This window comes from Anguilla rostrata, chromosome 2, assembly GCF_018555375.3.
Source record: "Anguilla rostrata isolate EN2019 chromosome 2, ASM1855537v3, whole genome shotgun sequence".
Taxonomy (NCBI): domain Eukaryota; kingdom Metazoa; phylum Chordata; class Actinopteri; order Anguilliformes; family Anguillidae; genus Anguilla; species Anguilla rostrata.
This window is the reverse complement of record NC_057934.1, coordinates 52,689,314-52,714,665: the sequence shown is the minus strand read 5'-3', so window position 1 is coordinate 52,714,665 and position 25,352 is coordinate 52,689,314. Positions and strand designations below refer to the sequence as shown.

The 25,352-nt window shown below is 37.5% G+C and overlaps 1 protein-coding gene across 2 annotated transcripts in view; it reads left to right on the top strand.

The window, feature by feature from the left end:
• Positions 1-25,352, top strand: part of myocd (myocardin) — a 119,328-nt gene that overhangs the window by 46,599 nt on the left and 47,377 nt on the right. For both annotated transcript variants that reach the window (XM_064323060.1, XM_064323059.1), the window contains exon 3: positions 19,525-19,729. In XM_064323060.1, the coding sequence (XP_064179130.1) occupies positions 19,573-19,729 (157 nt within the window). In that variant the 5' untranslated portion in view covers positions 19,525-19,572. The remainder of the gene's footprint in view (positions 1-19,524; positions 19,730-25,352) is intronic.

Sequence of the window (25,352 nt, the reverse complement as noted above, 5' to 3'; positions counted from 1 at the left end):
GGAGGAGAAGATGTTTCTTGTACCCTTAATGTTTCCTGTCAGAGCAATTGAGATGCAAATGTCTAACCTGCATTTTGTTTGCTTTATCCCTACTGGTATGGTTTCTGCTACTCAAGTGAAGGACATCAGACAGCAACTGAAATGTATTTGGGCCCTTGTGATGTATTTTATAAATGTGGACCTAAATAAAGAATTTAAATGTGTGTGTGTGTGTGTGTGTGTGTATGTACAATAGAGCCCTTAATACCTACTGGAGGATGATTTAACCTCTTAATATCACATTGTCAGCCATGTCTGAGAAATGTTTGTTCCTGGCATGGTTTGGGTCTAGAGGGAAGGGTCACTGAAAATCAATACAAAGTTATTCTGAGTGATCACCTTTATCCCATGACGGGACATGTCTATCCTGATGGCAGGGGTCTTTTCCAAGCTGATAATGCTCCCATCCTCAGGGCACGAGGAGTCACTGAATGGTTTGATGAGTATAAAAATGATGTGAATCGTGCTATGGACCAGCGCTCTTCACCACCATCATCAAAACACCAAATGAGGGAATATCTTTTGGAACTGTCCAAGCATAAGACTAATGAGCTTTGCAGCGTAAATATAAGTTTTATAATGATTGTTTTTCATTTATCTTTCGGAAGAAACAAAAAAATAAAATAAAATAAAGCTATGCTACATTATATGCGTTAATGGTCACATTATTAGAGTAGAAAACATAATTATTTTATACTTTGAAACACTTTAGGACTTAAGTACTGAGGTAATGCTGAATGAGTTTCTGTGGGACATGTAAGACTGCCAATTTTCATAAGAATCACAACCTTAAAACCACAGAGCAGGGAGAAAATGTGTTCTGTGCCACTCACAATTACTATCACGCTGTGACCGTTTCCTTCTCTGGTTGCCTTTTTTCTGAGTAAATTTGTATTTAAAGACTATTACATCACACACTTAAGAGAGAAAAGGGTTGCTGACCCAGTTATCCCATGGGCCCATATGGGAGTCATTCCCTTGTACTCTGTCTTCCCTGTAACTGTGATTACAGTTGAATCACACCCTCAAAAATAAAACAATCCCCTGAAATGATGTCACTGCAGCAATGGGGCCTGATGAAAGTGTATTTTCGATACAATATAAGACAGCCAACAGGGTACATAACAATGTATGTGTATTAACCCCCTTATGTCTGGGGTGAAGTATTTAAAGTATGTATTTTATTGAAAGGTGCTTAGGTGAAAATACGGTCTGTATTTTGTTCCAGTAACTTGTTTAAGTTTTGAAAATGGACCCACGTGAAAATATGACAGGATTACAGTGAATGCAAAAGCATATCCTGCAACTTTGCCAAATAGATTTACTGTGGTTGGGTTTGAGAGAGGGTAAAAGCTGTTTAAAAGTACTATGCTCTGTGAAAATTGTATGTGACAGATGGATTGGTTGGTTGATGTTCACATTGGGATCACATGAAGCTGTGCACAGCCAAGCACTGACTGAACAAAGAATGTTTTTTTAGCCACAAAATCAATCATTCTATGTTAAACCTGTACATTTAAAGGTTGGCACAGGAAAAACAATGATCAACTGTTTCGGTAGAGAGGTGTGCTTTTAGTGTCCTATGTCAAAAGAGAAGAAAATGTATACAGTAGCTTATTTGATTGTATATTGTAGAGGTTTCTCATTCCATCATCCCAACTCCCATTAGAATGAAATAGAAATCAAATATATTTCATTAACTTTTATTGCACTATACACTGGTTGGAGCACCCCGTTTCATGTCACATAACACAGTGAAGTTATGTTATAATGTAGTTTTGCATGCATCAATAAGGATAGACTATGAATTTTGGAGCTCATTCAAAATGTGCAAACTGGTTTTATTCACAGAGCATCATAGTATATGGACACTGCGTAAGCTTGTGAGCTTACATCACATAGCTAAGTATTGCTTCTTAAGGTTGTGTTTGCCTTCATGACTCACACAGAGAATAATTTTCTATGATGAGTCAAAAAAAAACTCTCAACATAGGAGTCATCAGAGTCACAAGTGATGACGTGCAACATTCTATTCCTTTTAGGTCTTGCATGCATGCTACCAGGAAAATCTCACTGAAAACTGAGTCACTGACTCATTGCACTGATGTCATGTATACATTTTACAGGCTGCCCACACGAAATTGTATTAAGATTACAGTTTACCTAATGAATCTAGTTTATTCAAACAAATTTCAGTTATGATTAAAAAACAGATGAAAATCTTAATTTAAAAGAGATATAATAAAGACATAGAACATTAAATATTGACTTTATTTTCACTCAGAGGTTGTGTATTTCTTTTTCCTCAAACCAATAAACTAAAAATAAAAATATATATTTCAGGGAACATGATATAAAATATCATGTCAGTGGAATGTGTGTTTGACCTTCACCATTTTGAAATGTTTAAACAGGTTGTTTAGATTTGTGGTAGACTGCTGCAGGTGTGCTGTATCAAACAATGTTCCAGCTCAGCCAAGGCCTGAAAAGTGGAAGCAGACACTCAGTTTCCTGTGATAAGATTACATATATAGCCAAGTGCATTCGCAAAAAAATGGTTGGATTTTTTCTTTACATCAAATTTTATTTGCATCATAGCTTTCATTATCAAATAAATAATATTAACTATTCTTGTTTAATTCATTGGGGATATGGTGTTCATATTAATAATGGACCTTATTATCTCAGTAGTATTGCAGTGGCCCTTTAAAATATTGATTGTTGAAAAGTTCATCTGAACTTTACACGTGTTTATCATGAACGAGCCTGCTGGCTTCTTGGTGACGCCGCACTTTTGTATTTATGAGTTACTGATGGTCTCCCATTTTCTCCACTTTGTACATTATGGATGTGCTTATTTGTGCTTCAATATTTTCTCTGGAAACTACATTTTGAGTTTGGATGCCAGTTGCATTCCAGTGCTACCCAGCTCTGCTCTGGAAGGAACACTCTGGCAGGCAGAAATGCTGCAGAGGTGAAGTGGCCTGTGACAACGGACAGAGCAGAAAAGAAGCCGTGTGTTTGAGTACACAGTAGTCTCACAACTTGCAGTCTGACAAACAAGCCATATTAATTGTAAACGGAACGCGTTCCCGAGGAGAATGGAGGCTGAAGGGTATTGTGTGCAAATGTATGAATGGAAACTCAGGAGGAGATAGGATTCCAGGGAGGTCCCTGCTGTTTTCATGATGATGGGTATGGTGCGCTAAAGGTTGTCACACAAAAACTGAAGAGAAGTACACCTACTGTAAACTTTCCAGGAGCTTTTTAAACATTGCTAGTGCCAGCCCACAGTGTCAGAGCTGAAACGGGGAGACTCATGAGAAATGTCACACACAAAGAGTTTGCAAGCCTTGGAACAGATTATATGGTTTCTTGTATTTATATTATCTTATGTATTTAGATAACATGGCTTCTTTGTATTTAACAAGTTAAACACACTGCGCATTATTCATCATGCCATCTGGGTACGTGTGGTGTACCAGGGCAATTGGTTGGCATTCGGGAGTCTTGTTAAACTAGCACTGACCAAATCACTGCAGCATAAGGTTAACACAGGACAAGTAGCTATTAGAAGAAAGCTGTCAGATAGTGGATGATTGTACTACAAAAACAATTATGGTAGAAGGTATTCAATTGTATCACTGAAAATGGAAAGTGTATGCTTCATAAAATATGCATGTATGAGACTGGCGTTTTGTCATGGCTGCAGCGTAACAGAATTCTTCATCGCAGATGACACAGAACATCTTATATCCCTGTAAACATTTTGAAGTATAATAATGCATGTCATCAAAAGATTACTTAGGCTACATCACACATTGCTTGTTTAATGAGTAAAACAAACATTTTACAATCAGCTCATTGTCTTAAAACATACTGATCTTCAAAGAAATGGGCAAACTATTTGTTTAGCTTTCTTGTAATAGATTTTGTTAACAGTGTGCATATTATGTAGGCCTCTTTACAGCACTAAAAAACGCACTGAACTGGCTAATGATTTTCCCTTGAAAATGGATGGTTCTCTGTGCCAAGTAACATTAACTTCAAGCATTTCAATTCTACATAAGTTCAATATTGAAAAAATGAAGGAAAAAACACTTCTGAAAGATCTTTGTGTACTTGGAGTTCACTTAGCTTTCAGGTCATGGCTATCTCATCATAGACAATAACTACACTCTGACCAGACCTGTTTGTCTTTGTTGATTTTAAGATATAAAAGAATGTAACACATTTTAATCATGTGAATCATCAGAATGAAGTAAAATGCTTATATGCTTATATGCTGCTACTTTCACCTGGAAGAGTAGGCGCTGTTCAAAGAATTCATGATTTAGAGTGATTTCATTTTTTGTGACCAAACTGACAGGACTTCTGTGGTATGGAAACTGATTGGTGTTTACCAGGGCCCTCCAAGAAGTTAAGGGAAATGTGCTCTTTTATTTATTTAACCACAGAATAACTTATTACATTATGGGAATTTAGGAGACGCTTTAATCCAAAACAAATTACACTTAAAGTTTTCTGCATTTTTAAACAGCATCCATTCATACAGCTGAATATATACTGAAACAATTTAGGAAGGGTACAACGGAAGTGTCCTACATGGGAATCGAACTTTCAACCTATGGGTTACAAGCCCAGTTCCCTAAGCAGATGGATTGGACAGATGCATTGAAACAATTATTGTTCCACAACTCACCACAATGTGTGCTCTTATAGTACATATTTGTCAAATTAGTTCAACCTGCTTATGAATACAGAGAGCGAGACCAAAACTCATCTACTCTTGTAAAATGCAAATAATCACATTTTTGTGGTGTTAGTCCAAAGGGCCAGCTTTCTGTTCTCAACCTTAGCACTGGATATAATGTCACCCCTTGCTGATATCTGTGATTGTCGCTCAAAAAGCCTGTTTCTCCATTGGGCTCCATCCATTTTTGACAGAAAAATAAAAATATTTCCACTCATATATTGATGTTAACTCAGTCCATTATGTTAAAATGAAAAATCACTTATATTCTTCTGAGGGAAACCATTTTTTATTAGCACACAGACAAAGATATTAATTTTGAAATGAGTATTTATTCTGGCCTACAGCCATATGATGTAATGCACAGGATTAAGAAAGAGAAGCTGAAATGTGTTTCTAAGGCTGGGCGTACACTATGAGATATTACAGCCAATTTTGGTGTCCCGGACAAAGATCAGAGTATAGTGTGAAAGGGTCAGCGTGCTCCTATTATTTTCTGTCCCGGTCTCCCGATCCAGTCTGGGACCAGCGGATCATTTTCAAACATGTTTAATATTTTCGTCATTGCTCCTGTAGTGTGACAGGTACATTAAAGTAATTTGTTGGCCAATCAGATTTTAGCAGTAACCTATACAGAAGTTATGCTAATAATATGTTAATGGCAGATTCGATTTTTCATAAACCCACAACATACATCACGTTAAAGTAATGTACTGTACGGGACTGATAGCTATAACATTTTAAAGCTAAAATGAGAATAGCCGTAGCTATAATGTGATGAATGAAGCTGTCTAGTGGCCTGATTATCATCAATATTTCCATTCTTACCTGCAACTCTCTTTGTAGTGCTCAGAGTCCGTTTTGGCTTTGTCGACCCCATCCATCAACGTGCCCAATTTCTTTTTTTAATGTGTTGTTTTGTGCATAGGCTATAGGTTAAAGGCACTAACAAAAACTACCACCCGTTGCTCTTCATCCATGGCGACCCTCTCTTCTTCTAGTTGGCGGCTAACGCATGCAAATGTTTGTCCCTCATCATTGTCATGTATTCATGTATTGTGCAACCTCACATCGTTGCCTTGTGTTACAGTGTGTGCAGAATTAAGACAGTAGGATGGGAATCATGGTAAAAGTCCTGTGACGTTACGGCATACAATGCCATGTTCATCTGGTCTAAGGTGCATTTATCGCGGAATAAGTATACATAAATTAGTTGAAATTAAACAACATGTCATGATTTCATCATTTATTTATTTATAATCATTTCATTATTAAAGACCATTTATTTATATCCATGTTTCAATTAGAATTATATAAATTGAATGATTCCTCAGTTCCTCAGTCGCATAAGCTATATTAATATATATGTCCAAAATATATTAAAATGATTATGATGAAGCTGCAATATTATTCAGTTTTGGTACATTTGTAATATGTAAGCTATTTTGTCAACATGCTAGTTTGTGCTGCTTAAAATTGTTCAGGCTCAAACTGAACAATACTCGTTTTCCCTCACGTCTAATGGCCGGAATCCACTTTTTTCTCCTCATTGGCTCATTCATTTTTTGTGTGGGAGCACATAAAACTTCAGATCAGGGTTCTTGGTCATGTTATTTGTACTGCTCACCACACAACAACATTTGTCCTTTTCACAATCTTGGAAATCCACCGACTGCTAATAATAACGTTATGGAGTGTAACAGATTTTTTTCAGATTGTTTTCCCCCATCATGGACGTAGCCTTCATTGTATGACACATTATGCACTGTCTCTATGGGCTTCATGTAGCCTTCTTACATTACTGCTCTGTGCTTTCCTCATTGTACATGTGATTAGACGATTAGGGGGCGACATAGCTCAGGAGGTAAGAGCGGTTGTCTGGCAGTCGGAGGATTGCTGGTTCGATCCCCCTCCCTGGGCGTGTCGAAGTGTCCCTGAGCAAGACACCTAACCCCTAACTGCTCCCAACGAGCTGATTGGTACCTTGCATGGCAGCCTTTCACCGTTGGTGTGTGAGCGTGTGTATGAATTGGTGAATGAGAGGCATCAATTGTAAAGCGCTTTGGATGAAAGCGCTATATAAATGCAGTTCGTTTACCATTAGACGTGACCAAGAACACTAATCCTAACTGAAAATGTCTGTTGAGAGAAAAATTATACTTCCTGGTTCTGATGTGCTTCCCATAGGTTTCTATTACTGTCACTGTCTCTACATATTATAGTGTTAGACCCTGTGTAAGTGCAGATCTATGACCAGATTTCCCATCTACCGTCCTATCTTTAACTTTTGTTATTAAATCGCATTAGTTAACGTTGGCAGCGCGACAAAATACAATTGCTTTCAGGGTCTTCCACCTGTGTCTACTTTCCTTTGTGTGATGGAGTGGGGAATTAGGGAGACCAAACGCAACTGAGCAGGGAACTTTAAGTTAACCACCTGGGGCGGAATAACCACTAAGTCTCGTTAGAGACGAAGGATAGGGAAAAAGAAAAAAAACTCCTATGGGAGACTATCCCAAAGAAAAAGCTTTAATGACCCAAATACAGGGTGAAGAACTAAGGCTTAAGGAGTACTGAGAGTACAAAAACAAAACAACAGTCTGAACAGAATGGTAACCGTGAGAACTTTAAGAAAACAGCCCTCGCACAGAGGACTGTCAAAAGAACCACAAGAGAGAGAGGAGAAATGAATGAAGAAAGTAGTGCTAACCTGTAGCCCACAATCCAACAAACTCAAAATTAAGTTCCGCAGTAACTCTTTGCGTAAGACAAAGGACGCAAAAGAGGTACTGATCTAGTACTGAACCAGAAACTAGAACTCTTACCAGAACAGCCTAAGTTACCAGCTATCGTGTAACATAGGTTGACACTAAAGCAAAGCTTATCAGTTTGCTTGGGGTTTAAATAGAACGCCAACAGGTGCAAATCGTAAACAGATTTGCACGCGTATAATTCAATCAAGGAAATCAATCAAGAAAACTTAAAGGCCGTAATAACTGAAGAAAAGGCACATGAAAAAACAGATAGCCATTAAGACAATGAAAAGAAATGGTGACAACACCTAAAACCATGACACTATGTGGTTTGACTGAACTCAGCATCTTTTCTGCTGTCCATGGAAGAAGGTGTTTACATGCATTTCATGTGCGGGTTATTAGAGACATATGCAACCTATGTTATTCTGATTTCACATATTGCTTTTGCTTTTTGCAATAAGGTGTTAACAAGGGCTGCATTGTAAGTGAAGTACTTGAGTTTTCCAAATATGATCTAAATAATTATGTGCATGAAAATGTGGTCATTGTCATCTCATTTGCAGTGTATGGAGAATAATGTCATAATTAATAAATTAATTGAAGAGTAGCAATTAAATAAGGTAAGGAAAATAGTAAATGAAAAGAACATCTGTGTCAACGTATATCATTTTGTCACTTTCACTCTATTGTTCACATTTCATTAAATGTCATTTTTATTACATTACATTACATTACAGGCATTTAGCAGACGCTCTTATCCAGAGCGACGTACAACAAGTGCATTAGTTCAAGGTGCAGAGGTGCAAAAGAAACACACTAGAGTGAAGTAAAGATCGTAGTGCCAGAAGTGACCACATAGATCAGGACTCCAACCCTGTAGGGTAACCTGTTCAGCAAACAAACAAACAAACAATCCTGCCAAGTACAAACTAGCACTGAAATCACATTTGCCTAATCAGAATCAGACAAAAACAATCCTGCCAAATAAAAACTAACGTGATCGCATTAGCCTAACTAGGTACATTGAGCTAAACTATAGGCTAGGGAGGGGTGGGGAGAGGTGCAGCCTGAAGAGATGAGTCTTTAGTCTGCGTTTGAAGGTAGTCAGATTCTCTGCTGTTCTGACCGCCACAGGGAGGTCATTCCACCAGCGAGGGGCCAGGACAGACAGCAGACGCGAGCGGGAAGTACAGACACAAAGAGAGGGAGATGCCAAGCGTCCAGAGGTGGCAGAACGGAGAGGTCTGGCTGGTGTGTAGGGTTTTGATGATCCTCTGGATGTATCCTGGTGGTGACCCCTTAGCTGCCTGGTATGCAAGCACCAAAGTCTTAAATTTGATGCGAGCCATAACAGGCAGCCGGTGGAGGTCAGTGAGCAGGGGGATGACATGGGAATAACTTCACAATAACTTCACATTTGTTGTATTCAGTTGACATTTTGAATTTCATCACAGATTTCTCAGATTTATTTCTTTTTTGGGTAGGTTTTATACTGTAAGTAAAACTGGATTTATTTTACCGCATTTGTTCTGCTCTGCTGTCACCTAGTGTCATCTCCTGGGTCTGGTTTACGGTTGCTTCAGATGTTTGACTTCCGTGTTTCCTCATTTCAGCTTAACAACTGGTTCAGCTCCACAGCACAGGGCCCTAGGGTAGCTTCTTATCTAGTCCTTGTATCTGTTATGCTTTGCATAAGGTACAAAGGTGCACCTTCTCTGAACATTCTTGTGCATGTGTCCATAGGAATTATCTGTGGTTCTCTGCCAGTGTAGTATTTACTATCTGTGTTATGTTGAAACAAACAGTCCTGATATCCATTCATGGCACCTTGCCATTTGGTCACCTGTTACATGTTCCTGTACAGTTGCCATGCTTGGCTACTTCAGTAACGTCAAGTCATCAAGTATGGCCCCTGTTGTCAACTTCAGCAGCAATTATGAAATTCAAAATGTTACTTTTGCAGTTGACAACGATACTGTAACCATGCCATCACAATGTCACAATGTCAATATGGGAATAGTGCAGCAGAACGTGTGCTCCTTCCACATTGCATGAGCAGTGATTCCTTTCTGTCCTAAAAGACACATAATTTACAACACACACACACACAGTGAATAGCTTCATTACATTTTGGAAAACAGCTTGACATGCAAATGTAATTTAAATAATCATTTAAAAAAAAAACTAAATTACATAAATTTCAATCATTCTCATTTCCATGTATAGCGAAAGTATAATGATGTATAGATGTGCCGTTAACAGTACGCACAACAGCAACTCAATTAATAGCCGTGAATGATGGTATGTCCTGGTTTTAAGAATGTCAGTATATCCTTTACAATAGTTGTTACTCTAATTTAAACAACTGTACAAACATGAATGACTTGGACGAGTAGCATTCAGACAAATTTATGTCCCAAACTACATACACAGCTAAATAAACTGCTCAATCTCTTATAAGATAACATTGATTATGAATGCTGTTGACTTGACTTTGTAGGCATCTGTTATGGAGACAGGCATATTTATTACCGTATGAAAGCTTAATGATTGTAAATAAGTAGATAATCTGCGGAAGGTTCCATTTAAAATAAACTAATCAGCAAATATTGTGCTCTCTTCTGTAACTATGCTATGCTCAGAAGAGCTTTTGTCCTTATCTGTATTTATTTAAACGTTTTACCATTCAACATTATCCATCAGTTTACATAGCTAATCTCACATAAGTTACACTACAGGTCTGTATGCATCAACTGTCACATGCAGCTTTTAGTACACTTTCTAGACTAAACCAAATTGTTCATAAAAAAGGTAGAAGTAACTAAAAGTTTGGGTTGTTTAATGTATTTTCAAATTAATAACCCTACAGACATTTGTGAAATAACCTCAGAATAATTCAAAGTTCTAAAATAAAGAGATAGTTAAACTGAAACATCGCTTAAAATCTGTGCATTTTTGAAAGTGCATTTTTTTAGCCTTTTCTGGTGTTTTAGTATGCTCTCTTCCTTTGCTTCCTTTTAAATAGAAGGTAATGTGACTAACGAGATGGAAACACAATGATATCAATATCTGCATTGTTTTTATTGTGCACAGTGATGACCTCCCTGCATCAATACTTTCAGGTTGATGTTTCTACTGCAAACATATTTGTAAATTTACTGAGCGGAAAGTTGCATTACTGGAATTATCTGGATTGTTGTTTAAAATCCAAACATTCTTATGACTCTTTTTTAAGGGCTTGGTTTCAGATGTGGAGCCCTGGAGTCTTTTACAGGGTTGTCTTGTCTGTCACTTGACAGTTGACTGCTGTAGTTATCCCAGCTTAGCAAACACTTGTGTTATATTTTCCATTAGAAAAACCTGGGGTCACTGGCATGTCTGACTCTGCTAGCCAAAGCCAGATGGGGTTTTCCTATAAACAAGTGTACAGAGAATATTTATACAGGCTGTGGCACCTGACGCCATAACACTCATGACATTCTATTTAGTAGCCAATGTTGCCATAAGTCACTTTGGAGAATTAAGTAAATATTTTCAATATAGCCATGCCATTGTTTATTATAGAATGGCAAAAGCTCTAAATCTTGCCAAATGCTCTGTTAAAAAGTCATTTAATAACAACTTGTCCCGCAAATCGGGGTGTATGTGAAGCCTGTATCTTTTTTATTATTTGCATGTCTATTTACTTTCAAACAAATCTTTTTACACTGGCTTTTCCATTGTAACATGCGTGTGGTTTCATGGGAGGTAAGAGTAGGGTCCTCCCTATTAGGTGGTTGGGGACAAAGATTTTAGTTTTGCCAAGGTTTAGAGAAAAATAAAACATACCTTTCTTAAATGTATGAAAAGTGTAATGTACAAGGCAGGTATGACAGATATATATAAGCCCTATAAAAGAGGTTTACATTACTTCCTAACATTGCCCATTCTAATGCCTTGCTCCTTCAATTTCCATTACTGCAGCTTGCTCTTCAGAATAGCCTGGGTTTATGCCTTTAGACGAATGCAGAGTTCTCATTCTTTGTGAAATTGTGACATATTGGAAGTGTGTTAGTTCAAGGTAGCTAGCTGCTTCAAAGCATCAGGGCCACTGGGCCCACCTTAATGTACTACAAATAATACATTCATGTAAAAAAAATGAATGCAGTAACACGACAGTGCTGGGTTTTTGTTAGTTTACAGTGATGTTGTGGTGCGTTCACACCGGATTTGGATTAGTACTGGCCCTCTTCCCAAAGGAAACCACACTGTGTTATATCTATCGCCCTCAGCTCTATAAACTTTTTCTAATACACATTAAATTATTGGACATGCCAAAAATTACACTGAGTTTCCTAACTGTATGTCCTTCAGTTCTCGAACAACTATGGTAACTATGCTAAATTAATAAAATGACAGCGAGTGCTTCCAGATAATTGTTCTCTCTACCGTCATGCTCTTTGCTGTTCATAGAACAAGATGCACCAGTTCTCTGGGGTTGTTATTCTTCAGAGAGAAATAATTATGCATATGAATTTCACAGTTAATTATCAAGTCATTTTGGGAGTCCTGGGATAACCCCCCTTTTTGTGTGGCATTAATATGAAAGTAAATGAAAACCTCCCATAATTCTGGCAATAGTTCAGCGCAACTGGTGGTCTGATAAAGAGAAGAAAAGAAACAAAACATTCCAGATCAAACAGTATTAGGAGTGAAATAATCTCTGGATGGAGAGGGCATCTGGCCTTGGTCAAGATGGAAATGATTGGCCCGAAGATGATTCTCTGAAAGTTCCATTACACCGTATCTGAGCAGTGAACACTCAGGGATCAGCTGTTCTGAAACTTGAACTCGGCTACGTCTTACACTGATGATTATGCAGGGAACTACCTCAACTGCAACCCTTTGATGTTCTCTCTTGCTTTAAAAAGAAAAGGGTACATACTGTACATTTGAGGTGATACTAATCAGCGTATGGGGTTCAATCATTGGATATTTCACCTAAAACAGACAGAACAAACTGAAAACAACTCTGTCAATGTGTGGGTGTTCATTCATATGCTATATCTCTTTAAAGTGTTCATGATTTATACACTGTTCATTTGCAGACAAATAAAAGTAATAACATTTTTCATCGGTTTCAGTTCAGTGCCCTTTTAAAATGTCATGAGTTTCTGAGAGCTTGTCATACCAACAGCTCTACTGCTCTCCCTATAATAAGACCATTAGACCATTACTCACAGTGTGATTGTATCAAGCTTCAAGCTTTTAGCTTGCTTATATTGGTAAGACCTTTTATTAATTTATTTCACAGAACTTATGATACTTTAATTAACTCACCCCTTAGGTAATTTGAGTGCCTAAGCCTATTAGAAGATGGCTTAACAACCATCAATTTTGGTTAGGTTGACACTGGTTGATTATCATCCTGCTATTCTGACTAAATCTGTATTTGTATATGAAGAAAAAACAAGTAGTAATATATATTTTTTTTTAATTGTGTTAGGAAATATAAAATAGAACAAACATTTGGACAGCATGAGCATAATAGTGAGTGACATACAGATGTATTTTGAATATGAGCTACATGTAATTGTATTATTTTCATATATTTACTGTGGATATTTGATGAAAACCTTTATTAAACTACTAAAATATGTTAAATGTTTCCATAGTGAAGAGTGGGCTTTAAGGGTCAATACATCAATACACTGGATCAGCTGCACTGTCAAAAAATGTTTTTAGCACCTATGTAGTATCTGCTGTATGTCCCACTCAGGAAAATGTGTTCTTACACATCTGCCTTTGTTTATACTATATAGTGGTCTACCCTATAAAACTACATGGAATTCAAGGGAAACTTCACCCTGATGCCATATTTGTATTGATCCCTCCACTGTTTGAAGGTTTGCTGATCATTTAAGTTGTGGCATCTAGATACACTATATGACCAAAAGTATCTGGACACCCCTTGATCTGAGGCTGTTCTTCATGGTTTGGGCTAAATCCCTTAGCTCCAGTGAAGGCAAATCTTAATTCTACGGCAAACAAAAACATTCTAGACGAGTCTGTGCTTCCTCAACAGTTTGGGGAAGGCCCATTCTTGTTTTAGCATGACAATACCCTTGGGCACACAGCGAGGTCCATATAGAAATGGGTTTGTCAAGAATGGTGTGGAAGAACTTTACTGGCCTGTACAGAGCATTGACCTCAACCCCAGCCAACACCTTTGGGATCAATTGGAAAGCCAGCCTAATCGCCTAATCAGTGCCCAACTTCACAAATGCTCTTCTGGCTGAATGGAAGCAAATCCCAGCCTCAAAAATCCAAAAACTAGTATAAAGCCTTCCCGGAAGAGTGGAGTTTGTTATAGCAGCAAAGGGTGGATCAACGCCAAACTAATGCCCATAATTTTGGATGAGGTATTGGATGTCAGGTGTACACATACTTTTGGCCATTTGGTGTATGTCACTGTCTATGGGATCTAAAACATGCCTGTTTGACTTGGCACTGCTTTGCCCACAACTGCTTTTTATAATCAGAATGCTACCATCAGGACAGATGCTACCTCAGTATTTCCTTTTGCATTGCCCTTATGTGTGTAATCATTTTTTTAGCAGGCCTGGAGATGTATAGAAAAATGCTGCCATGTTCTTTGAATTCTCGACTAATATGGGGCCAGGGGTTTGATTCCTCACTATGGCACTTTATATACTATGATTCTATTACTATCTGTAACCCTTCCCCCTGTATACATGAGGAGGGCAGAATGTATACTCTACTTGAAAAAAAGGAAAACATTCTAAATTAAAACGTTCTTTTGAATTGATTGATTTTGGAGAAGGTTAAGCTACTGTAGATATGTGCAGTAAGGTAACATTGGTCACTGGCAGATGGATTTCAATATCTGAGCCTAGAGTGACTTATATCACAATAATGAGTTTGCTGAGCTATATAAAGCTTTTCTCTTCCTATGTTATCTGTGCCTGGCTCAGCTTACCAACAGCCAAATTGCAGTGCTGTTCAATTTTCATACCTATGACCAATGTGTAGTTTGTGGGTTTGGTAGCTGCACACCTTTAGTAAACAAATCCAGCCAACGATAGCAACTTGTTTAGAAATGAGCTCCAAAAGTGGATATCTAAGAAAAGTGTCAATAGCGAAAGTTGCCTTCTTCAGACATCAGTCAATAAAATAGATAAATACGTACATGTTGACTGCCACTTGCTGCTGTGGTCCTGGGGTAAAAAGTAGCCTAGGCATGGCATCTGGTTTAAAAACCATTTCTTTGCGAAACCCACTGACTTTTGAGTTTTGGAGTTTTGGAAGTCTGTCATCTGTAAATGACTTCTACAAATATGGATTCACTCTATTCTGTCAAGTATATCCTCGCAATTTTTATAAACAAATTCCACCCTTTTTTGTTTTTGAACAAGATCCTTGGGTAACAAGTAGAACAAAGTTCCTACCTTGGGATTGCATCCTAGAACTGTGCAGTATGCCATGTTCAACAGATGAACAACAATAAGACTGGTCAGGTTTCTGTAATTTGCATATCTTCGCATGATAGGTTCCACATATTTGTGACATCACAAATTTTGCTTGTCCGTGTTCATTTCCAGTTCTGCAAAAAATTTGGTTTTATTTTGATTTAGTTAATTATAAGTTAACCATAAAAACACACATTTTTGAGTGGAGGAGGTTTTCAAATGTTGAACATTTTTAAAAATTATTAACGGTGGTCAGACAATTTTCCATTTAATTCAGTTTTTGAGTGATGTTCTCCTTTTTGCTCCTCTGTATGACTTACTGCTCCTCTATATGATATTGATCACAATAAACTTCTTCAATAAATGATAACCTTCTAAACATCTTCTTGGCTTGTCACAGTGAAAAAAACACAGAGGAAGTTAAAAAATCACATTTGCAGCAGGAACCATGTCCTTGCATGAGCTAACTATGGATTAGGTTTCCCTCTGATGCAATGTATAGTGGAGACTACAGAGTTTATAGTTATCTAATGTTTAGACATTTAAAACCACAGGAAATTAACAAATCTATGTATGTTATTAATCAGTGACTGCAGGGCGATTTGAAGGAAATGATCATTCTGGCACCAATATGTAAAATAATTTATCTATATGTGGTCCCTACATTTTAATTGCATTTAAAGCACATGTGTCAGCTCTTAATTGTGCTTTAAGGCTGCACTTCACTCAGTGCAGATACGATCAAGCAGTAACATAAGTCTTTGAAGATTGCTCTCAGTTTATTGTGTAGATTAGGGGTTTCTTATACCATGAGCCACTCAGACTCCCTACCCCCTCTAGGCAAGGCACAGGCACATGGCTCAATGGAATCACCGTCCCTTAGGCCGCAGACCACTGTCAGAGCTTCCCCAGGTCCAGCTGTCACTCCCTTGTAAATTGCCAGGATTCCATCTCAGGGTGGACTTTAAAGTTTCGCCCATCAGTTAAGGTCCATTAAAGAGAGCATTTCTGAGCTGGAAAGAGAGGGTGCTCTCTGCCCTTCGTTTATTGAACATAATTCAAGTGTTGTCTTGTGTCTGAAGTCAAGGGTTGGTTTGTTATTGTTCCCTCCACGCGTGTTTACATGCGCATCCTGTTTCTTTCCCTCCTTAAATTCTCTGCCCATATCTGCAGAGTGTGAGGTCTCATCTCAAATATCCGCAAATTGTCTGTCCAGACAGCTATTAAAATCAAACATGCATATCATTGCATGCTGCTGTGAAGGAGTGAAGGAGACTTAAGATATGCAGTGACCTTGTTCTAATTCACACAAAATAATTTCAATGGCTGATCGATACATGAGTATTCATTCATACTTCCCTTTGAAGAGGTTATGCAACAAACTACTGAGGATGTTTCCTGTTAGTCCATTTAGCTGTCCATCCATCAATCACTCAAGAGCCATATGGCAGCATTAATAGGAGACGTTTCCTAAGTCTGATATGATTTAGTATGGTTAATTTAAAATAGTAACTTTAATAAACCACAGTTGGCAGAACACAGTTCGGGGGACAGCTTGTCTGCGCTGTCATTGTGCTGTGCTGACATGTTTAAATACTGAGTGGGCCCTATGAATACAGCTGGGCATTCCAAATTGGGAAAAGGGAACATCTAGAATAAAAAACAGTATAAGTAAAGAATAATGACTTCAATATAAGGGTCCAGATAGCTACATATGGATATTATTTTCAGCAGGGTTTATACCAGGGAGAAACCTGTAAACTGTAAATTAAGGTAAAAACATAAGTAAGAACTGTGTCACTACAATCCATTTATACATGAATTTGAGCCGCCCATCTCCTTAACTGGTTTATATAAAGAACTATGTGTCTAAATATACTCTTTTTTATCAATACCTGACTTTTTCATTCTTTTTTCTATGTTTCAATTTCTCTGTCAATGTAAGAAAATGTTTTGCAATCAACCTGAGGCTGTATGTTTATTATTTTATAATGCACCACACAAACTACTTTTATAAAAGCATGTGAGCCATGCTAAGACATTTCAAAATAATAATATGGCCACAGTCAGTTGCTAAGTTTCTGGGTTTGATCAAGGCCTTGGCAATATAGTCTTAACAGTACAATCTAAACCAAGTTCACCTGGAACTTTCCAGTGGGAAGAGTTTATATTAGTATATTGCTTAATACAAGGTACTATACCCATACTTTTAAAATAATAAATGTTTAATTAACTCTTTTCAGTGAACAGTAATTCTTGAGTCTGTTTAATGCAAGCATAAATTATGTCATTTGCAAACAAACAAAATGTACCAGTCAAAAAAATGTTTATACTTTTTTACTTTTGTTTATACATTCCTTAGTCATACGGAATCTTAATATGAAATACAAATGTAAAAAAAATGTTTTTTAAAAATGTAAAAATTATATTGTGCAACTTTTTCATGAATTTGCAAATATTATAATAGCTGAGCTGAGCTAGTTCTTGAATTACAGACTTGCTTGTGGACTGAAACAATCAGTGGCACACATATCAGTATTAAAAAGCAAATTTGTGCCTGTGGCACTTGAACCATAGGCTCTTATGCACTTATTTAACCCTTAATCTCTCTGGTTGTTTTCTTTCCCCTAGTGCTCCACTGGTGTCTGTCAGGAAACAAGGTTCATGTCCTTCTGGGTCAATGTGACAATGTACCAGGAACATGTTTCTGACCTCTGATCAAGCCAAGATACTAGCCATTACAGGCTTTATGATTCCTGTTGAAATACTGTCTGAATGTATACACAGCTACTCGTACAAACCCTTGTTATCTCTCATCTGGGCTATTCTTACAGTACGTCATGCTGGCCAGCTTACTGGCCTGTCCCATTAGACTAGTGCAGCTGGTCAAGAATACTGCTGCTCGCCTGTTCATGCCACACTATTCACTGGCATCTGGTGGCTGCCCACATTCAAATTAAATTTCTCACTATCCTGCAAATGGTACTGCCCCTTCCTGTCTTAAGAAAATGATGACATATGATGGCACAATAAACTGCTTTCTGCAAGCACCACGTCGCCTTTTGAAATTATGTAATTCAGTCTATCTATCTATCTATCTATCTATCTATCTCTGTCTGTCTGTCTGTCTATCTATCTATCTCTTATATTGTTCGATGTTTTTCCCTTACAGTATTCCCCTTGAGTTTTTGTTTGTACAAAAGAAAAAAAAAACATCAAAAACCCACACGAATGTATGTATGTATGTATGTATGTGTGTATCTGTGATGGCTGCTGGGCTGAAAATTGAGGAGGCTGATTATTGGTCTTGACTTCTTTTCAAATAATTTTCCTTTATTAACACTACAGTGATTAAGTCACAAAATACTCATAGTGCCATTAGGTATAGCCAGTTCTCCTCAATTAGATTCAACGAGAAATAACTTTTTTATTTGTCTTGCAAAATGTTGTGTGCATTTCTATTCTAGCGTTGTCCTTAGGTAACTTTGCTTACAGAGGGAGGACATGTGTTGACCCGGATTGTATGACTGTGTAGAAAAAAATTAACTGATTGCTGAAGGAGCAGAAAAAACAATACTGTTTTAGGGATTGTAATATCACTTTTTTTAAGCTGCCATCAAATTTCCTTCAGGTTTTGGCCACCCAAACATGTAATAAACTGCCCACAAGGCCCTGACAATGTAGCTGCTTTTATTGCATATAGTGACTGAATGAATTATTGGTCTTTACAAATTTAAATAGCTTTCTAAACGCAGCTTATTAAAGAAAACAGAGATGTGTGTTTGTTGGGCCCTATGGGGTTTGTTTCTGTAGATGATGTACTGTACCCAAGCTTGTCATAGAGAAGGATTGGCCTGTCCAACAGAAGATGAAGACCTCATCATGTTTCACACAGTCACACTGTGGGGGCTCTTAAAGCTACCGAATTCTGAACTTGGGTGTTTAATATTTACTGACAGGTGGAGACCATGCAAAGGCCTGCACTTTGTACATTCTGTAAATTAATAAGTTGGCTGAAGTTCTTTAAGACATGTTCATAGGCTCAAAAACTGTGCTTAAGGTTTGTAAATAACATCTGATTAAGCTACATGTTCTGGGAACTGCAGAATGTCTTCCGGCTAAAAACTGATTCAGTGGAAAACAAAACAAAGAGATTTTCTGTGCTGGAACAGCATGAAGGGTGAACTGTCACAATGAAAACAAATAAAGAAGAACAGGCTTGTTTCTTAAATCTACACAGACACTGATATTGGAGCATTAACCTGTGAAATTTATAAAAAGGACATTGCAGATTTCTATGTCATGTCTTTTTCCAGGTTACATGAAGTACATTTTAATGTTTTGACTATTTTTGACTCTGTTTTAGTCATGTATATTGCCTACTGTCTGCTCGTATTCCTGCTGACAGGGTGAATAAGTCCTTTTCTATTCCGATTATTTTCCACTGTATTTCTATGGGATTTCTGTCCTTTTATCATGTGACACGTGCTGTTGTGTGTGTGGACAGCAGGACTGATTGTGGTGAGCCGTGTGAGAGGCCATCCAGACCACGTCCATGGCGATGAATGGAGCGGTGGCCACTGAGCCGCCCGCCCAGGATGAGAACACGGGGCAGCACAGCTGTGCCAAGGCAGAGCGTCTCTCTGACAGCGCAAAGAAGATGAGCCTCCCAACCAGTGCCCAGCTGCCCCCGCTGACTGAGAGGAAGAACGGTGAGTCAGGCCCCTCATATTCTTCTTCCACTAACATGCAGCATGCGCCTGTTCTTGTTGTGTGTTTCAGTTAATATATCATCATTAGCCAGTGGTTCACATTTCTTTACATTTTGAGAACTTTTCATTCTCTTCACTGCACTCAAGTGCAGCATATTATTTTGCCTGAATGAAACTTCTGGAGAGTGTTTGGCCTTCATTCAAACGCACAGTATGCAAGCTGCTTTGTTCCTGTGGCTTGTACACTTTCCTTCTTTGGCTTTTCTATAAGGTTGTCAAGGTTTTCTACACACATGAATGCACTGGTATAATGAAGCAGTATATATAATGTATAATGAACCAACTGAGCAATCTCTAAGGAGAAGCATTGTATTTTACCAAGATGCACCTGGTGAAAAATAAGTAAAATAAGGCCATCTGGGTATGGCATACTTGATAACAGGCCGAATTTGTTTTAGGCTTAGTATTGCATATTTCACAGTTGTTGTCTTTCTTAATGTGACCATAGCTATTTTCTGCTGAAGTGGGTAGCTCAATAAGTTTTATTTCAACCTGGTGTCTCTCCCAACTGCATCACTATTCTGACACAGAGGGAGTCCTTTGGCGTCACTTCTGGATTCCTTAGGTATTCCCATAGACTTCAGTGGAAACTCTCAGCATCTTTATGTTGATACCTAGGGTAAACATGATATATAGACATCAAGGGTAAAGGGAACAGTGTATGTTGCCATATCTTAACATAACTAAAATTACACATGTAAAATATAAATGTAATGATTTCATAAAATTAAACACAGTTTTTTGTATTTCGCTATTCACAAACTAAAAAGATATACCTTTCCCTCTAGCCATTTACCCTTGGCATCAACATAAAGATCCTGAGGGTTTCTGTTGAAGTTCCTGGGGATACCTAAGGCATCCAGTAGTGATGCCAAAGGACTCCTTCTGCTTTGGTATAGTGACGTCGAGGGCTTCTGTCCAAGCTTTAATATATGACGAGCTGCGAATGAGACCACGTTGTTTATTTTGAGTCATGGTAAATGATTTGTTCACTCTGCACAGCTCTGCACACTGCACTGCAGAATGAGGCTACAGGAGCCTATTCTGACCATTTTGTTTATCTTTGTTTCTTACATTAAAAATTCTTGGCCAATTACAATAGCCTATTTGTATGCAGTTTAAGTGATACATTTTTCATTGACCAAAAAAAAAATCTCATAAGTGAATACTTGGAAAAGGCTTTCATGCACTTTTATTTGAGCTACAAATCATCATGCTCAAGTTCCCTACACCTTCAAAAATACACATTTAAGTAACACTTCTGCAGTTTTTAATGTCTGAGGAAAGTGAAGGAATTCTCAGGTCTAGCTTGAGAATGAACATGGTTTGTGGGGACTTCTGAACATTTTACTTGACATTGGTAAATATCAATTCATCCGCAATCCATGCATGTGATATTCTTCCCAAGTGTACGTACCATCTTTCCAGCATGTTAGCTTCCCAGAGCTCTCCTCTCTTCATGTCCCCTGTGGGCACAAATAACTCCAGTTAGTTGGGTATTGCAAAAAGAGAAGGGAAGAACCCAGGCTTGCCATAGAAGTGCATTAATTTACATATTTGTTATTGAAAAACAGGCAGATAGAAAAATAAATGCTATCAATGAAAGCTTTTATTTGCCCTTGAAATATGAGGTTATTCTTATTCACTTGCAGGCCAGTAGGTACAGTAAAATCTCTAAGGCTGTTCCAAACATTACATTATAAGGGTAAAACTAGAGCAAAACCTTAAACAAAGGATGGATTGTCATTTCTGTATTATTTTGTGTAAAGTGGTAGGATTTATTTCCATTCTCATTAAGATATAAAAAAATGTTTGAGTACAATAAAAGATAAATAAATAAATGAATAAATAGAAACAGTTGTAATGGCTATTGAAACCAGACAAGGTTTTGTGTGTGAGTTGATTCAGTAGACAGGTACAGTATAGCTAGTACACAAGTTTCTTGGGGCCAAAAATGTTTAAAAGCCTTAAAAATAGGAATAGTCCTCTTTAAGAAAAATGTGTATTTTTGCCAGCATACATACCAGGTAAATAGGTAAGTATGCAAGGCACAGCTTTGCCAAGTAACTCCTTGGGCCAGATAAAACAAGATTGTTTGAACATTCTATTAAAACCAGCTGATGATTAATCCATGCTGAAATATCGGTACGCTCTGCTTTTCAACTTCATAGACTAATCAGAGCAGCTTAAATGCCACTAGAATCACAAGATTTGAGAAGAAAGTATTTGAGGAATCCTGTGATATAAATTTTATTTTTAGAATAATGCGCGCCCATGGACTCGCTGCTCATGGCAGCATTTCCTACTTTACGTTTAGGGACCACTGATCTTTCCGTGACATCACGCGTGGTGGTAGGATGAAAGTAAATGAAAGAGGTGGTTGGACTTCTTGACATGCAACCATTATTTATGTATTTAAGCAGGTTCAGGTCAGCTGTAAGATACATTCTTATACTTCTGCCTGAAGGTGAACAAACTACAAAAGGAAAGTATAAAGATACTGAGCTATGCCATTTATAATACTAATAATATGATCATTCTCTGTATATTTTCATTAACACCGCTGGTTTGTCCGAGAAGGTATTTTTAGGATATTTATTTACTTTGTGTGTTTGTGTGTTTACATGATAATAAATACCAGTGCTTACTTTATATAATGTAGTGTGTACATTACAGAATGTAATGTGCACTCCCATACATAACTGTATAAATTTAAGGGGCCAAAAGTAATTGGGCAATTGCCTTTTCAGCTGTTTCATGGCCAGCTGCAGTATGCGTCTTTGCATCACGAGAAAGCTAACAAATGTCTAGAGTTGATTTTCGGTGTGGCATTTGTGTTTGGAGCCTATTGCTATTGTCTCTCAACATGAAGACCAAACATGTTACAATTCAAGTAAAGCAGGCCATTATGAGGCTTAAGAATCAGAAAAAAACTGATCAGTGACATAGTCAAAACACAGAGTGTGTCAAAATCAACTGTTTGATACATTATTAAGAAGCAAGAGTGCATTGCTGAGCTCGGCAAACAATCTCTTAATCCGTGGAAGGCTGCTGTAGTGGATGACTTACAATTCTGAAGAAAAACCCCTGTTCAAGGATCAAAGTTTCCTCCAAAACAAACCTTTTCCAGAGGGCATTGTCTGATATGTTAAGAAACACTCTTCAGGAGGCATGTGTGGATGTGTCAGTGACTACTGTTCACAGAAGACTTCACAAACTGTACTACAGAGGCTATACTGCAAGATGCAGTCCAATAGCCACAAGAACATGATGGACAGGGCATTTACAAATACGTACCTAAAATAGCCTGAAGAGTCCTAGAAAAAGGTATGGAGGGCAGATGAGACCAATATTAACTTGTATCAGAGTAATGCAAGAGCAAATTGTGGACACCAAAAGGATTTGCCCAAGATCCCCCTCATCTGTGAAACATGGTGGTGGGGTTATTGTGGTTTGGGCATGTATGGCTGCCACAGGTACTGGCACACTTGTCTTCATTAATGATGTAACTGCTGATAGCAGCTGCAGAATTATTTCTGATGTGTACAGAGATGTCTCATCTGCTCAAGTTCAACCAACTGCCTCCAAACTAAGTGGACAGTACTTCATCCAACAGCAAGATAATGATCCCAAACTGAGTTTTAAAGAAAACCTGTGTAATAGTAAAATGATTAGGATATGCAGTGCAGTGGAAGTATGAAGCAAAATACAGTTTTGCTGGCTACTCTGTACCAGATGTTCCAATTATTTGCTTGATCTAGCAATGTGGACAACAGTTTTTTTTTTTTTTTTGCTTCTATTTCTAAAGTGAACCTGTTTGCTGATATTGTGGACCATTATTCTCGTGTCAGTTCCCACAAGTGTGTTTGCTCATATAGGTCCACATGTCTGCTATTAACAAAATATCTTACCGACAGATGAAAATGAAACTGATGAATTACACGACCAGTGTGTAATAGTAATGTATCAATGTGCTTAAAATAACATAGACATTCACAGAGAATTTTTATCAGCAGTGGTAGTTTAAGGATTTAAATGTAAACAGAGTTGACTTGGCTTATAGGCTACTGTATAAGCAAATGTACTTACATCGCAAATAGTCAGCTGTAATGATGGGTCTTTTTAAAAATAATGTATGCAGGAAATAGTATAAAAACAATACAAGTGACAGATTGAACACGAAAATACACAACCAAATTATTCTACGTTGTTGTACACACTAGTATTGTAGGCTATGAATAGATTGGGGTCAGTTCAACTTTACATTGTTTTTACCTGTGGATAATATTTTATTATACTACCAAAAAGGCTGAATTATCTTGCCAGTTATATACATAAAGACACACTCCCCTATTGCAATAAGATCCAGTTAATTATATTAATTTCAGTTAGCTTCTACCCCAGGCAATTGAGTTAATGTACACTAAGACTGCTATGTTCACGACTGCACATCTAGTCAGATCCAACCTGGGGTTTCAATGCATGAAAAATCACCATTATTGATTAAGTCTCACTTCGTCTGCAAATTATGTCAGTCCATAATGCAGCTCAGTGGTTCTATGGTCTCTGGGGTAGCGTTTGGATCAATGGAAAATAAATGTTGGTTCTTGAAAAAATGCACTTCAGGTTTCTTATGGGTTTGGTTGAATGGACCCATTGGCAGTGAAGAATCACAAGTGACTAAATGAAACAAAATTGAAGCGGTCTATGTATTGTGTTGCTTAAATAGTCTAAACACAAAGCTAAAAGCAATCTATTAACATGTTTTAGTACCACAAATTGTAATAAACAAGTAAAAAATAATAATACTTTAAGCTTAGGTCAAGCTGAGATTAAGAGATACAAACTAAACAACTAATGAATAGCACGTTTTCTCCTCTAGTTCACATTTTGACAACATCATTCACCTGAGGAGGCTTTTTTGATGTTCTGAAAATAGCAATAATGAAACCAAACCCCAATGATACTCAAAGGCAATTTAATAATTTATTATGACACTGTTCTTGTGAGGAAAAGGTACATTAAATAAAGTCATTTCCAAGCTAAGAGAATATCAGTAGTCTGAGAGTTTCAGGTCATTACTTGACAATTTTCAACAGTCATGACCTCAGAAACCTTTCTCATTGTCTGCTTTTCACATCTACCAAATCACAGCAGGCTAAGATTGACCCTTAAGTACAAATCCATACATACATAGGCTATATCAAGTCAAGGAGTGGTCAATTCACATAGTAATCTGTTAATCAGAACTGCTCTAATGTCACATTTGTTACTTGTCCATTAGCAGAGGATGTTTCAAAATGATAATGGTTTGGAAATAATAAACAAATTGTCAATATTATTGGCTCAGGTGGAAAGATAACATGATTATCATGTGATGTAATAATGTATTACGCCTACAAGTGAATTTTCACTGTGTTTGCTTTAAGGTAAGGGCAGCTTTGCCAGGTGCAAATCTATGTGAAATACATTTTGCACTTTACATCATTAAGTGGGTTTGATTTAAGGGTTTTTTAAATGAGGTGAGGTGATTTTTGCTTTTGATATTGGCATAAGCGCGCTG